The 16,563-nt window shown below is 40.9% G+C and overlaps 1 protein-coding gene across 2 annotated transcripts in view; it reads left to right on the forward strand.

Annotated features, from left to right (window-relative positions):
• tbcd (tubulin folding cofactor D) overlaps positions 1-10,243 on the forward strand; it is a 33,152-nt gene extending 22,909 nt beyond the window's left edge. For both annotated transcript variants that reach the window (XM_052049825.1, XM_052049826.1), the window contains 11 exons: positions 860-1,000; positions 2,294-2,377; positions 3,162-3,320; positions 3,391-3,529; positions 7,007-7,131; positions 7,364-7,441; positions 7,543-7,629; positions 7,714-7,801; positions 9,684-9,793; positions 9,871-9,955; positions 10,124-10,243. In XM_052049825.1, coding sequence (XP_051905785.1) covers positions 860-1,000; positions 2,294-2,377; positions 3,162-3,320; positions 3,391-3,529; positions 7,007-7,131; positions 7,364-7,441; positions 7,543-7,629; positions 7,714-7,801; positions 9,684-9,793; positions 9,871-9,955; positions 10,124-10,147 — 1,120 coding nt within the window. In that variant the 3' untranslated portion in view covers positions 10,148-10,243. The remainder of the gene's footprint in view (positions 1-859; positions 1,001-2,293; positions 2,378-3,161; positions 3,321-3,390; positions 3,530-7,006; positions 7,132-7,363; positions 7,442-7,542; positions 7,630-7,713; positions 7,802-9,683; positions 9,794-9,870; positions 9,956-10,123) is intronic.
• Positions 10,244-16,563: the final 6,320 nt, after the last annotated feature.

The raw sequence follows: 16,563 nt of genomic DNA on the forward strand, positions 1-16,563 counted from the left end.
GGAGCAGTCTGGCAAATTTTTAAAAGTAAACTTTCCATTCATAAACTCTTCAAGTTTCCGTTTTTGGTGTCTCGAGCTGCCGTGGCTGGTAAAACAGACATGGGCGTGGACTTCTGCAGCGCGCTTGTTGTTTTGTTCCTGGTGTATTTATAGAGCAACGTAACATCCGCTTGTGACATGGGCCACGTTAATCTCGCGAGAAAATTTTTAATCCCGTTAAAATTGATTTAAATTAATGCCAATAAAAACGCGCTAAACTGACAGCTCTAATTTATATTGCACTTAATTGAACGGTGTTTGTTTCTTTTTTGTTCTTTCTTCTTTCTACCCGCATTCTTGCTGCTGGAGGCTGTAAATTTCCCCAGTGTGGGACAAATAAAGGATATCTTAATCTTAATGTAACAGCCTATTAAATAATACATCTATGTAAGTACAACTAAGGCCCCAAATTTTTCCTACTTGAGCTAGATTTTGAATTAGTTTTTTTTTTTTTTAATCTGTCCGCATCTATCGTCTATCATCTAATCTCGTTAGCTAGGTTGTTATCTTATGCTAAAGCTAGCCAATGGTAAGGCTTGCGAATGCTGACGCTATTTTATGCTAAAGCTAGTTTATGCCAAAGCTGTCGCAGGCAATTATTTTTCTCACGAATATCTGTAATAAAACTTGGCACTTTTTTGTGTCTTTTTTCATTTGGAAGACACCCATTCATCAAATAAAAATCCACTTTGTAATCACAGGTATTTATTTATGTTAATATGTAGTTTAGGGCTGCTGCAGGGTGTCGAAGATCAAGAATAAGTGTTTGAACAATGTTGACTGAACATTGTGTGAATATTCATTATCCCTTTCTAATCAGAGTATGCATGAAGGCGGGTGTTTGTGCCGACGGGCCCCCGGCGTCGTTTCTGTGCTCAGAGAACATAGCTGACGTGTACAGCATCCTCCTGGACAGCATGGATGACTACACCACGGACAGCAGAGGGGATGTGGGCGCCTGGTGAGTTGCTAGGTGTATTTTTGTTTTGGTTTGGTTTGCCTCAGGTAGTGCGAATGTTCCCCTCCCTCTGGGCTTTTTGTCGTGTCTCACTTTTTTGCTCCACCCAGGGATACACAGACACGAAGAGCTTGATTGTCTTAGCAGTAGCCCGAGGTGATGCTTACTTCCTCAGCAGGAATGCCACCGAGCTTGTCGTTTATCCATTATTGCGACATGGGATGGGCGGATTCTTTCTCCCTCTATTTTGGAACACAAGACCCACAGGTGCATCCCAATAAACTCCAATAACGTAAAAACTCAATTTGTTTCAGGGGTTGAATTAAAAAACCGAAACACATACTGTATATCCTATGGATTAATTTGACACCATAGTTATGATAGATCTGGATTTTTCATTATGTTTTCATTTGTTTTTGGCTTTTGCTTTTCAAATTCACTTAGTTTTAATTAGAATACGGTAATCAGAATGTGTACTAAATTTAATTTGTATTAGCTTTAGCATTAGTTTTTGTTTTTTTAATACGATTTATTTGACGGGTGCTAGATTAAAGGTCTGAAGCCCGGATATAAAGTCATGGCCTGATGACGTTGCGTCTCAGTGAAATTTTGTACCCATACGACTATGTCAGTTACTCTCGATGTGCCTAAGAGCCACACAGCTGTTGTCAAATTGGCAAAGCCGAATGAATGACCTGCATTTCAGACTACCCCAAAAAGCCTATGTATGAAAATAGTGGGTAAAATGAAAATGAAGGACATTTTCACAATAATTATAATTGTCAATAATTAGTTTTGTCATTTGCTGTTTGCCAGTCATTGAAAATAAACACGTTCCTTTTCATCAGTTTATGAAATGTTTAATGCATTTTTTGTATTATATTTCATTTTTATTAACTATGATAAAATGAAACACTTTTTTTAAATTTTGATGAACTAACGAAAACTAGAAATTCACCATCTCAAGAAATCAAATGATTTTTTTAATAGAAATTTGGTATGAAAAAGTGGGTTTCCTTTTGTTTAATAAATAAATACATTTTAAGGTGAGTCCCTTTGAATTGAACTACTGAAATAAATATTTTTAAAAAACATTTATTGTGATGCACTTGTATACGAAAATGTCAGTCACACTCAATCAAATTCCATTTTTGTCAAATATCCGAACTATATATAGTAAAGTTAATCAATCTGTAGAGTTGACAATTTCAATGTACACCACCAAGTTTATTACTATCTGAGACAGTGCTCATACTCATTGTTTTTCCTTTTCTTTCCGTTTGATGTTCCCTCTAGGGTCAGGGAGGCAGCAATGACAAGTCTCAAGGATGTTACCATCCTGGTGACCAGAACAGCACCAGAGATCCTTCTCCCAGACCAGTAAGTAGTTGTCCACTTGGCTTTGGTTGTTCAGTGTTACATTGTTAGCACCTCCTATGAAGTCAAAATTTGGCTTTCCCACACAAACTAAAAATGGACCAAACGGTCGCTTGGAATTCGAAAAAACTGCTTGGTTGGGTCAGTGCATGAAAGGAAATGGGGCTGAACAATCAATCGGATTCAAATCGACATTGAGGTGTAGTAAAATACAATTTTCAAATGGCAAAGGCTGTAATTATGGAGGAGAAAAAAACATTGCGTTCAGTCAGTAGGCTGTATTTTCTCTATTTATATATGTACGCATGTCTTATTTATATTGTGTTCAGTTCCGTGCAGAAGAAGTATAATCTGCCTGTTTACGTATCATTGTTTCATGAAGCATAAAAAGGTGAAGTGATAAAGCCACATATTTTTATTTATTTATTTGTTTGTTTGTTTGTTTGTTTGTTTGTTTTTGCTTACATTCACACCACATTTGTTTGATATAATTTTGTGGAGTAGTCATTGTGAATGCTTAGACCGAAACATTTGTGTGTGATAATTCTGACATTGTTTCTTGTAATACAGATTCATTTTCTTGTTTGTGTTCTTTAAAAAATACATGGAAAGAGGGCCTTGGGGGGAAAAAAAAGAAACAGTTGCATAATGAATCGCAGTCACACTATTGGGGGGATCAAAATGTCATTATTTTTCAAAATCGCTCAGCCCTAAAAGAAACGTGTACTCCTCAGGCCCTTGTTATTTTGCTTGAAGCTAACTTTCTCGTCTGTCACCTTCCTTCCAGGGTGACGTTAATGATGTGCAGACTCGCGCAACAGTCGGCGGAGAAGATTGACCACTACAGAGCGCACGCGGGCACCATCTTCACGCAGCTCCTGCACTACGCCGACCCGACAGTTCCACACATCCCCCACAGAGAGGAGCTGCTGAGCATCTTTCCACAGTGAGCACCCGCAGTCATCCATCACCTGCCCTGCCATGTCACATTCATGAGACAAATCTCCTTTTTTCAGGGAAGTCAAAGCCAGTCTGAACTGGAAAGCTCCATCCCAAGCATTCCCGTATGTCACCAAGCTACTTGGACTGCCCAAGTACCAGTACCAAACTTTGCTGGGCCTCACTGTGTCTGTGGGTGGGATGACCCAGTCCACAGTAAGTATATCGCACACGCTTCTTGTAGAGCACAGCAATATTGAAGTGTTTGTAAAAGGGTGCGACTCATGAGGGAAAATCGAAAAATTTTCCATCCCAGTCTACAGTCTGCCAAGCAACACACGGGTCATGTTGACACACGGGTATTTTTAAAACCTTTTTTCTGCCTCTTTGTCCACTTGCAAATTATGTGTATGAAGCCGTACTTTCTGGAAATCTGTGGCCAGGGTGGAAGTTCTCCAAAACAAATCTTTTTCAATATTAGTGAGTTGACGGTAGTGGGTTTTTTTTGGGGGGGGGGGGGGTGATATTGCTCTTTTTTTTTCTTTTATGTGAAGCAGTTAGGAAAAGCTCCAGCTCCCTATTACATTCTTTGTTGCTTTTAAATGTGTATTATTATTTGATGTATTATCTTTACATTTCATTTTGTGTTCACTTATTTAGCAAGTTACCGGTAATTACTTTATGCTCCAGTGTATGTAGGGTTTCTCCACACATACACATAAAACTAGGACTTAATATCGAGACATTTTTGCCAGATCGCTCAATCATGATATGATAACAATATTGCTATGGTTCAGTGAAAACTACCGTGTACAGTTTTTAAAAGAAAAGACAAAATTGCATGTGGATAGTTTGGAGGGGAGGAGCGGGGGTCTTTCTTTTTTTTTATAATTTACTGACAGCCATCCACATTAACAAAATCAGCAATGAATTATAAAACGAGTTATATCTACATTGTACTGCCACTGTGCATTAGTGATAAATAACAATTTCACGCTACAATTGACGCTTTATTGTGTTTGTGTGCATGCATGCGTTAACTGAATCAATGTGTGTGTTATGTACCACTTGCACAACCGCAGTATACGGATAAATGGTTCCTAATGTGGATGGATGCATTGTGTGGCTTGTCAATTTTTACAACAAGCTCTGCTAGTGGTGATTTTGGAATTAGAAAGATGGTCATATAATTTTTTAGCGTATGTATATGTGTGTGTGTGTGTGGGGGGGGGTTATACTTGACAACGAACACAGAATTGGATTTCTCACGTGTGTGCTGTGTAGGCAGCAGCATGTCCCTCCGCAACATGATTGTCATCTGTTGGTTTCAACTGTCGATCAACGCCAAACTTAGAAGGAGGAATGTGGTCGGTTGAACTGAGATTTACATGCAACACAAGCGTGGCAAGGTCACATGACTACTGATATCCTTCCTCAATATCAATATCATGAATCTGGATTTCAATATGATCAAGATACAGTGCACTCCGCTTAATAGAACACCGGTTAATAGAGTAATCCGCTTAATAGAGCAAAAGGCTCTGGAACGGATTTGCCTAATGCAATTTCCTATAAAGATACTCCGCTTAGTAGAACAGATCTCCGCTTAATAGAACAGGCCGTAAGCAATGAACATTGTAAACTAGTGGTTTTCGAAGTGTAGCTATCGCGATACTGTACCACTATCGCGAGAAAATGCGGTAGTTCTAGCCGTATACAGTAACAGGTAGCACGCGTCACTCCACACATAGACACACGCACGTCACAATGGCTTCAACTTCATTCAAGAGACGAGAGAGAGACGAAGTGTAGCCATCGCGATACTGTACCACTATCGCGAGAAAACGCGGTAGTTCTAGCCGTATACAGTAACAGGTAGCACGCGTCACTCCACACATAGACACACGCACGTCACAATGGCTTCAACTTCATTCAAGAGACGAGGGCTATCACCTGCGGATAAGAAGGACATACTCAGACGATACGATGCATTGCCGGATTCTCAGAAGGTAGGCCCGCGGTTTCCAGGACTTCCCTCTTATCAACCGCAAAATTACGGACTCCTGTTTCCAGACAAAAGTAACGAAATTTTTCTCGTGATTTGAGATGTTTGACTGAAGTTGATTAAAGTTGTTGTTTTGTTATTTGATTAAAGATATGGACGTCTACAGTCTAAATATCTCTTCTAACTCGTCAGCAGGGGGTTTTCTGCGTGCATAACTTGGTCTTCGACGTGTCTGAAGGTGTACCTAATAAAGTGTCTCCGGTTAATAGAAACCCCGCTTAGTAGAACAGAAGCGCTTCGGCCCAATGGTGTTCTATTAAGCGGAGTGCACTGTATATCCTAATATAAACTAACGATAAAGATTACCGGTACAATAAGTGATTGCAGATTTAACAAGGCAGTGCTTACCTGTGATCAATAAAATGGCATCCAAATTTTTAGAGCTGACTACTGTAGATGACACCTTTAAAAACTCACCCGAGAACCATTTGCTTTTGTCCTCTATTGCTACACACAGGATTCTGATTTGGGGGATGTTGCTCGTTTTTCTTTTCTGACAGTATGACTACCATTCTTCAGGCTTCTGATTTGTTAAAATTATGACCACAATCCCATTTCATGCTTTAGAACAGTATTTCCAAACCTTGTGAGTCAAGTCACCCATTTTAAAATTGTCACCACCAAAGTATAAATACTGAAATAATGCCATCATACATATTGATAAGATAAGTAAAGATATATTTTGTAATTAAGAAATCATTTTCAAACAAATGAAGTGAAAGTGGTTAGTTTCCCAAAGTACGCCTCATGATCTCTCATGGTACCCTGTTTGGGAATCACCCATTGGAGTTTGGCGAAAATGTTAGATAAAAATTTGTTAGAAAAAAGAAAAATAAAGAAAAACCTTTGCACCTTTGAAGGTAGTCTGAAATCGGCCAAAAGAGGGAGCCGCACATCCCGCAAAGTCTGCGCTTGTTCTTTGCGCTGTAATCATAAAATGGTTTTCCTCTTCTGAGGGCAACTCTATTTTGGTTTAATCTTAACAACATTGGGGTCAGTCAAGTTCCTCCTCTCTACATAACACTCATTGCCCCCCCCTTTAGCCTTGGGAGGGGGAATAAGCAAAACAACCATGTCGATGATGAGGTCAGATGAATTTGAGTGTATCGGCGGAGTTCGTTTTTGCTCTGGCAGCTTGTCTTTTTCCACAGATGTACAATCCTCGGAGACGCATGGGATTGATATGTTTGCACAGGGCCGCCTGTAAAATGAACCAGGCCTGAATCAATATGCGGGCCAACATCAGCGTTCTCACACGCACACGCACACACACACACACGCACACGCACACACGCACACACACACACACACACACACACACACATTCATGAAGCCAAAGCATCGACTAGCCTCCCAGTCAGAATCCATTCACAGGCCCATGGGTAGATCTGGACTTTTTTATGGAGCCATAAAAAGGATTTATTTTAATCAACAAATGTGTTACTGTTTGTACAAGTAATTTGTGGTAGTCAGCCTCATAATATACAGATTGATCACAGTTTATATTTCATGCCGATCGGGACATTACACACATTGCTCGACTCAGAGATCCAGCAGAGTGGATGTCACCGGTACTTTAAATGTCTTTCATGTGTGTGTGTGTGTGTGTGTGTTACTGCCCTGTCCAGGTTGCGGCCTCCTCCCAGTCTTTGTTTGACTACCTGCGTGGGATCCAACATGACCGCGCTGTTTTGGAGCACTTTGCTATGGACGCATTGATTAAAATCTTGAGAGAAAATGTGCGCAACACAAGGTACAAATAGCAGCTGTTGTCACTGAAAGCAAAATACACGCATTGAGCGAAGGCTCCTATTCGCTGTTTTATGATCCGGGCATGAAAATACTGTTCTGGCCCCCCATTAATAGAAAGCTACTTGTCTGGCAACAGTTCAAATTTTAGCTAATACAGTACAGTACTGTATTTTATTGGTTCTCTTCCACATTACAATCATGTTGACAACTTCTCAAACAAATGTACTTTTCAGGATCTCCCTCCCTTTCCTCAAAATGTTAAACCAGTTGTTGTCCAACGGCTGCTTTGACATCTTTACCTCAGAAGAAAAGTGAGTATCACTGTACTTTTTTTTCTGTGTCAGTTTGCAACAGACATAAATGGTGGGTACGTCTGCCGATGTCCGTTCATTCTGTGTTTGTCGCTGCCAAGTCATCCTTTTTGTGTGGAGCTGCTGTCGCTGTGCGAAGTGGTCAGGCGATCCAAGGATGTGTCCAAGCTGCGCGCCTGCATCGCCGTGTGAGTTTGCCATCGCACTAAAACAAAACTAAACAACATATCAGACATCCGTGCTGACTTGTGTCACTCGTTCATGTCCGCCAGCTACTGTGGCCTCATCCAGTTCCCGGGCGAAGTCCGTAAGGAGATCCTCTACCAGCTGCTGATGCTCATCTGCCACTCTTTTCTTGTGGTACGTTCCAGAGAAATAGCTTGAAAATAAAATCAGATTTTATTTTCACAAAAATCCTATTTGCAGTTTTCATAGATTTGGAAAAAGCAAATGACATTAGGGCTGTTCACACGGCAAGATTTGGTCCGGTGCTGCGCCGGGGCTGCCCCAGTAGAGCGTTCACACGTGCAAATTAGCTCCGGCGTAGCCCCGGAAAAGAGCTTATACCGGACCAAATTTGACCCACCTCAGGGAGGTGGGTCAAATATTTGCTCCGGAGCAAATGGTCGTTTGCGAAGCAGCACCGGTGTAAATTTGCACGTGTGAACGCAACTGGGTTAAATTTGCTCTAGAGCAAATGCTTGTGAAGAGTACGTATGGCGAGAATGCGTTGCTTTCGTGCGCTGTCGGACTTCCGTAATGTGTTGATTCATAACGACACAAGACTTGGCTAGTAACATCTTTCCTTTTGTAGGAGACTGGACTGTCTCGGAGTTATTTGTTCCTTTGTTGTTTGTTCACAACCCCCCGGGCCCCATAGAATTTATTTTGTGATTTCCTCTCTTGATTTTCTGTTTGGCGCATTAGTGTTTGCTTTTCTGAGTGTCATTGAAGTCATCGTTCATTTACGTTTTCTTGAGCGGTCACTCTCGAGCAGAAGGCACGGAGACCGAGAAGGAGAAGGACGTGTCGGTCCAGTAGTCGCTTGAGTTGTGTATATACAGTACGTTTTAAAAAGAACCAATACGACAGCTCGTATGTTTTCTGTCGTTTTGCTCCGCTGCAGAAACTGCCGTGTGTACCGTGTGAATGGCCCTATTGTTCAAACAAGCTTTGAAACTGCCCCCCCCACACACGCATACACAGTCCCCGCCCCCCAACAACCACCCCACAACATTAACTGGCATCATTTATAGAAATACTGTATGTTTTGTTTTCTTTATTGTGAGAATTGTTCTTCCTTTTGGAGGTAAAAAAAACTTGTCCTGTTGCATCAAATTAAACACGATCCATAATAACTGAAAAATTCAACAATTTAACCTCGAATGAGCCATCAAATCAGCCCCTATGTGTGATTGCCTTCCACCAGGCCCCTTTAGTCTCATACAGAACAAAAGGTGAAAATGATTGTGCTCATGTTGTCACTTTTGAATAGGAATTAAAGTTTGAGAAATGGTCACTAATCGCGCAGCGCTGATGATTTTGTAAATTAGCTCCTCCGTGTTTGATGCCAAGTTGTTCAAGCAGGCAGTCCGCGTCAGCCAGAACACTGTTTGAACTACAGAAGCTGCGAACAACAATAACAGGGTTCCCATGGGCCCTTAAATTTCATTAAAATTCATAAAAAAGTTGTAAAATTATGTTCTTAATTGTCCTTAATTTTCAGAGAAAGCTTCTAAAATCAATAAAAATCATTTGAAAATTATTCAAAAATAAATTGAAGTTGTATTATTTCTAAATTTAAATTTTTCTTAGTGTCCCTTATTTGAGAATGAATTAAAGTTTTTTTTTCATTGTCCTACCTGTAATACAGGTAGGAAAATAAAAATTTGACATGCAGTATGTCAAATAAAGGGTTAGCTGATTGCCCCTAAAAATAAAGATGTGCCCTTCCTTTGGCAGCAATGATTTGAACACCAGCTCAGTGATATGTGGCTTTCTGTTCAGCCCACATATTGCTGAGCGGGCATTAAATCCACCGTGATCCCCCTGCTGAATGGAGAAAAAGTCCTTAAAAAAGGCTAAATTAGCTCTCAAAAGTCCTGGAAGAGTGGGAACCCTGAATAAAAGGTTCACCCTAAGCAGTAAATGCAAAGAATTTGCCACAATAGATTTGTCGCCCAGCCCTAGTTTCCTTCAACTCCCACGAACGATGTAGAACCATACTCTTGCCTTTCTGTAGATAAGAACGACAACAGCCAGCCTGATGTACGAGATGCTGCTGACTTATGACGACGTTGTCGATCCCGAAGTTTTGGATGACGTCATGAACCTGCTCAGCGACACTAACTGGTAACGGGCCATGTTTTATTCTCTTGTGAGAAATGATACCTTTCGTATATGTGAGAATGTGCCCTTTTTTTCTCTAGGGAGAGTGAGCCTGACATTTTGCGCCCCACTCGAAATCAGCTACGTGATTTGTTGGGGGTGCCCATGAAGCGACCGCTTGCTCAGGTAACCTCTTTATAACAAGAGTGAGAGCTAATCTCAAAAATCTGACTCTATGTTCTCTCATTTGGAGTTGAACCTAAATCTTTGTTTATTCAGGACTTTGTTAGATACTCTGTATGCAAATGACACACTCACTTTTTGTGCGCGTGTCTCTCCCTTCGACTCTGGCAGAAACCTACCGAACATTCCAAATGAGATGTCCAGAGAGAGACACAAAATGGATGACATTCTGTTTGGTATCAATTAGCCTTCCATTAATTCGAAATCATGATAATAAAAAAGCTAAGTCATCCTGAGGGTCCCCCTCTTTTGTCGCGTCGATGACATGTTTAACTTACTACGACTTACAAAACCGTCTGAGGACAGTATGAGGAACACATTTAATGAATTGTGCCTCCCTCGATGCTTGCCTGTGTAAGCGAAGCCCTTCTTCTGCTATTTGTCCACACTGAGAGTATCCACATCGTCCTTGCCTGCCTCTTGACAAGACTGCAGTTGTTGCGGCATGCTTTTGGTCAGTTTTTCACACAATTCTGAGAGCCTTATGGATGTATTGTATTGCTTTCTTTCTCCGAATAGTATTCATTTAACAAGTTTTATTTTTCTTTGACTGGGAGAACTTTGCACCCGGCCCAAATGAATCCTTTTCGTACACGTCACTTCAGAGGTTCAGAGTCACCTATTGTGACTGTGACAGAGTTTTGTTCTTTGTTCCCTTAATGTTGTTTGTTGCTTTGGACCTTCAGTAGGCTCCACAGGACTGGGTTTGTTTTTCTACATACAAGCTTGAGTTATTCAGTTACATGTTGTCAGAACGGTACACCTTCTATGCTCTGCTGGATGTAGTCCTGCTCTCTATAGACCTTTACTTCGCCAATTTCGTCTCCTCTCTGCTTCCGGGTCCAAATTCTGCTCCTTTTAAAAAATGTAAATGTAAAGAAGTAGGTAAATAAAAACCCGCAAATTTTAGGCACAATGGGTAATGTTGAAGGTGGAAAATAGCTCATAATTTGAGAATTTTATTGTAAATATTTGGGGGCTTAAGTTTTTTTTTTTTAACTTGAGTATAAAAAGTAATACATTCTAAGCAATTACGCTATTTTAGGGAAAACAACCAATAAATAAAAACATTTAAATGTATCTGTAAAATCATTTTTTCATGACGTTTTTATTGGACAGTGGTACCTCTCCTTACGAAACGAATTTGGAATTGGAAGAAATTTCTTAACTCGAAAATTTTGTAAGTAGAGACGCGTTTTCCATGTAACTGCCCTAATCTGTTCCAAGCACCCCCAAAATTCAGACATAAATGTTTCCGAAAGCATAAAAATGCATCAAAAAATGTAACAAATATATGTTACAACTGTCCGTGTTTTATGTTATGTGTTGCGTTTATTATTTTACTTTACGTTAACTGTTTTGTTAAGTGCTTTGTCACAGCTGCCGCTGTTGTGAAAGTGCTATATGAATCAACATGTATTGTATTGTGTAAATGAGAGTTGTGCATAAGGTAAAAAACAAAGAATAGCGGTATGAATAAAAATGATGGTCACTTAACTTTTAACTGCGTCCTCGTCGTTTTTTGCCCTCTTTAGTCCACGTTCGAGCTCAGAAGTGCTTTTTGCCTGGTGTTTTGTAAAGAACTGATCCAAGGACGTTTGCTTTTGTCGGCTCTTAACAAACCTTCGAAAATGTCCAAGGCAAACATCAGCATAGTAAGCGATTGTCTGCCTGGTGAACGCTTTTTCCTAGGTGATTCACATTTACGTAAAACTATTGGAACACTATCTATCTATCTATCCACACACACAGAGACAGATACGTTAGAAGTCCCTCTTAGCCAATGGGATGCCAGGAAGATGCTAGGTAATAGCCAATGGCAGAGCAACTGTAAGTATGTTATGTTCAGGAAATTCGGAGCTGCGAGTAACAGCCCATTCTGTATTTTTACCTTTCGTATTTTGAAATTTCTTTCGTAACAAGAGGCAATATTTTCCTGTTGAGGCGTTTCGTAACTTGAACATTTCGTATGAAGAGACGTTCGTAAGTAGAAGTACCACTGTATTTTTTACAATAAATAAATTTGCAATTATAATAATAATAATAATACATTTTATTTGTGGGCGCCTTTCTAGAAACTCAAGGACACCTTACAACAAGCAGTTAAAATCACGAGTACAATGTTGAAAACTACATCAAATAAGATAAGAAAAAATACAACAAAAATAAATACCGGTAAATAAAAATAATGGCTTTGGTCCAATTGTTGAATGAGAAAAATGAATACACACATTTTAATGAAGCAATTAGAGGAAAACCTGCAGACGCTTGATAATGGAACTTATGGTGGGGCCATATTAAAGCAATACTTTGCCCACCCCTGCTTGACATTTTTTTTCAATCTGATTGAAATTGTGCATCGGGTATGAGGAAACCACTCGTTTAAACAGCCCCATAAGCTACTGGAGTATGCCTGTTGGGCTCCATTGTACTTTGTAGATTTCCAACCTCTCGATGATGTCTCACCGTCGTCACGTGAAGGTTGCGAGATAGTGACCACAAGGACTTATTGTGGCTACGCTATGCGACCGTATAAGCGATAGTATTGTTTATTGTGTGAGCGACCTAGTCAACAAGGCCACATTGAGTCCTCGCCCTCCACGGCTCTTCGTTGTATTTGTCCGCTGCTCCTAGTCCTAATATTGCCCTGGCCCGTAATTCGACTTTAATTGATTCCCAGCCCCAGATGGACATTCCTGAAGTGGTTTTAGCATGAGACGGGTGGGCATGGGTTGGGGAGGGGGGTTCCCCCCAGCTCTCGGGAGCGGATTGATGGTAAAGTGAGCAAAATGCTTTCAGTACAGTGCTGAGTGCCTGAGATGATGAATTGTTAAAAGGCTTACAGTTCGCTGCCGGTAGCCATGGCGATCGCTCCCATACAAAGGCGGCTTTGTGGAGTGAGTTTGAGTCTCGATGAGGAGGGGGCGCACACTCTGACTTCACCAATTCGGCTCTTGATACTTTCCACTCTTCTCACATATGACTTCAAGCCGTTCAAGTTGACGATCAAATTAAATGTAAAACAAAGAGAAATTAAGCATGTTTAAAAAGGCCAATCAAGTCAAAAATCATCCTGACCATATGTGGCATACTCCCCGCTAGACAAAACAAGGCATGATAAATATTGCCTTTGTGGAATATGGATTGAGCGGCAAAATCCACCCGCTTTAATTCATCTCAGGGGGCGACAAAATGTCTGAACCCTGAGGTGGATAAAACTCAGTGGATTTTGCTGCAATAGACGAACGGGGCATTTTGATCGTAATTAAAAAAATATTTTTGACTTGGCTTCATCTTGAAAGCAAACACATGGATTTTAAAGACCGTTAGCTTAATCCTAACAAATAATAGATAGGCTAACAAACTGAGAGCAGAGTAGCCATAACAGGCTGAAATCTGACTGGACCCAACACCCCGAATGTCCATATACACCTACTGGGAATGCAGCCAAGCGAAACGCTACCAAATGAAGAGAATGGACCGTTGGGAGTAAATGTTCACAATTGCGTGGACCACATATTGGAATTTGGGTATGAAACGATGTGGGGTCAGCACTCGGGAGAGGAGACCTTGCTGGCATGACAAGTCCGTTGTGCAAAGAAAGCGGAATATCCCCAAACCTGCTGCAACGTGATTACCATCGTTCCTCGTTTTCCAGTCATGCATCAAGTCATCAGGCCCTGCGCGGGCACAATGGCGGCGCTTGTTTCACCGCCAGTTTCATCCGGACGGCTGCTCGTCAGCAGCGTTAGCGCACAAACGAGCCGTTTTCTTCCGGGCCTCATGACGCTTGGGCGTTTTGGAACATCACAAGCTTGGCTAATTGGCTGGCGCTTCTGCGTTGCCAATCAATGACTGGCCTGTCGGGTTCGGCAGGCTGCCCCCGCGATAACCTCCCGTGTCGTTAGTCATCTTGGGAGTGTGGCGATGTGGGTTAAAAGCAGCCTGACTTGACAGTTCGGAAAAAAGATAAGCTGGGATCGGCTCCAGCACCCGACCCTCCCCTCGCCCGCAACCGTTGCGAGGATAAAGAAAATGGATGAATTGTTCTTACATATGTTCTGGGTGTATTGTCTTGTTTATCTTCTACTTTATACATTCTTTGATTTACGTAGGTATGACAGGATTTTTTTCAACAGTTTTTTCTTAAATATAATTGAGGTGTATTAGTTTCATTTACTGTACACTTTTAACTTCTTGTATGAATAGGACTTTTTAAAACTTTTTTTCCTTTTATTTAGTTGTCCTTTAGTTATTAACTTCTATTCATACTCACATGACAGTCACCACCATTTTTAGTATTTTTCATTAAAAATTAAAATTAAAGGAATTACTTCCACAGTCAAAACTGAGCATTATTATCTTGAATACATAGTAATGCGAGCCAAATTATACTTATTTACATCGCCTTAGTGTCCCTGCTCATTGGGTGTAAGCCACATTAACCCTTTCGGGGACAGCGGTTACTACAGTGGACAGTTTACCATGTTATCGGGTTACCAGGTGCATGAAATGGTTAAATCCTAGAACAACAGAAAAGAAAAACTACATGATATCTCAAACCAAAACAAAATGTCATGAAATGCTAACAAGAGTCGTTGTTTCCGCTATATTTGATAAATGCCAAATAATTTTGGACTAAAGAGTGTGTCTGTGCACATAAGTGACACCTTTGTGGTACTGTATTGGTCATGCATGAAAAAAAAACATCTTGTAACCATCATGCCCACACCGGAACGTTCTGCGTGCCTCTGTGACTTTTTTTCTGGTCACGTTTACTCTGATTGCCTGGTGTTGGTTTGAACTCTCTGCCAGGACTTCCTGACTTTTTGGGCCCGCGCAGCTGCGACCGGCGTCCTCCAAGCTTGTTAGGCAAGTTCATTAGTGAAATCTGGAATGTAATTGCTCCCAAATTTATGAAGCGTGCTGCGGTTTGTTCCATGCAGGGGAGAAAGCAGTGTAGCGTTTAAGAAACTCGGTTGAATCCCCACGCTCTTAATGCCCATTTAGAATCTTGCTTTCTCAAATGTTTGCAACATTTCAAGTACTTCTTGAAGAATTGGAATAGACTCCTCCCTCGCGTTTGTTTTCGAAATTGATTTTTATCTTACAGTATAGTTATTCTCACCTGGACACTGTAGGCCTCACCCTGGCATTTTATGGCCAGAAGAGTTGTTTGCGATTAAGAAAATAAAAGCTACAATACTTTCAAAACTTGGGATAATTCGTGTTGGGCTCTTCCCAGGCTGTGAAAAGTTGCTCCAAATTAAGAAAATCAAACCTACTTTCAAAATTTTGCATCGTGCTTGGACTAAAACATTAGAACTTTTACTTTGAGACCTGTTTGTGTGCGCGCATCGTTTACGTCATAGGTGTCAAACTCAGGTCCTGGAGGGCCGCTGGCCTGCGTGTTTTCCAAGTCTCCCTGCTGCAACACACCTGATTCAAATGAACAGGTTCAATGTCAGGCTTACACAGAGCTTGCTGATGATCTGGTGTCTTGCAACAGGGAGACTTGGAAAACATGCAGGACAGCAGCCCTCCAGTACCTGAGTTTGACACCTATACTTTACGTACAGGCCGAGACTGCGTGATTAGCAACAAATCACAGTAATGGTGACCCTTCAAAATGTCCGCCCATGCCAAAAATAAAAATAAAAAACATCTCAAGGTGGACGCTGAATGCCGCAGTTTTAAGAAAATATGGTCTGTTAATATTTATTTACTGAAGAGCGATAAACCCGTGTGTCTAGTTTGTGGTGAGCCGGTCGCCCGCCGTATTGAACGAATATAACTTGAAACAGAATTACGAAACCAGGCCTGCGGGAAGAGCGCAGATATCCAAAGATTTGCTAGCGAAGCTAGAAAAACAAGGTGACTGTATTTTACCAAGCTACACGCAGCCCGGCAAGCAGCAACCAGGACCAGCTTTGTGATAGCCCACTCCGTCGAACACAAAGCCATTTTCGGAGGGGGAATTCGTTCAAGAGTTCTTTGTGGACTCAGCAGCGCTAATACATCCGGAGCAACAAAAGAAGTTCAACAAATCCAGGTACCCAACCCTCTCTTACTGATGAGCATCTGTCGTGTGTGCTTCACATGCTCTAACATTCAACCAGCTTTGATGCACTTGTCGAAGCTCAACAGAGGCTAGATTGATCTCTACTGAACAAGAAAAACAAAACACTGAAACATGATTACTTTGATTTTTTTTCTGCATTGTTTGGCAGTTGGGACAAAAAAATGTTGTCAGTTACATTATTACTGGCAAACTAAGACATTGTGGTTTATTCATGGGAAAGTTAAAATCATAATTTCACTGAAGAAATGTTTTTTCTGTAAAATAACTGCACTTTCATTGTCTAGCAATACCTGTACTCTTATTAGTTTCTGTAAACAATGTCATTAACTTATTTCAACGTAGAAATAAAATTGAAATCTGGAGTCGATTTTTAACTTTTGGCCCAGCCCTCAACAATATTTTCTGCTTCTCATTTGGCCTCCGCGGGAAAAATGATTCCCCACCCCTGCTGTGTGCCCCGCCTCTTAAA

This window comes from Hippocampus zosterae, chromosome 17 (genome assembly GCF_025434085.1).
Source record: "Hippocampus zosterae strain Florida chromosome 17, ASM2543408v3, whole genome shotgun sequence".
In the NCBI taxonomy this organism is placed as follows: domain Eukaryota; kingdom Metazoa; phylum Chordata; class Actinopteri; order Syngnathiformes; family Syngnathidae; genus Hippocampus; species Hippocampus zosterae.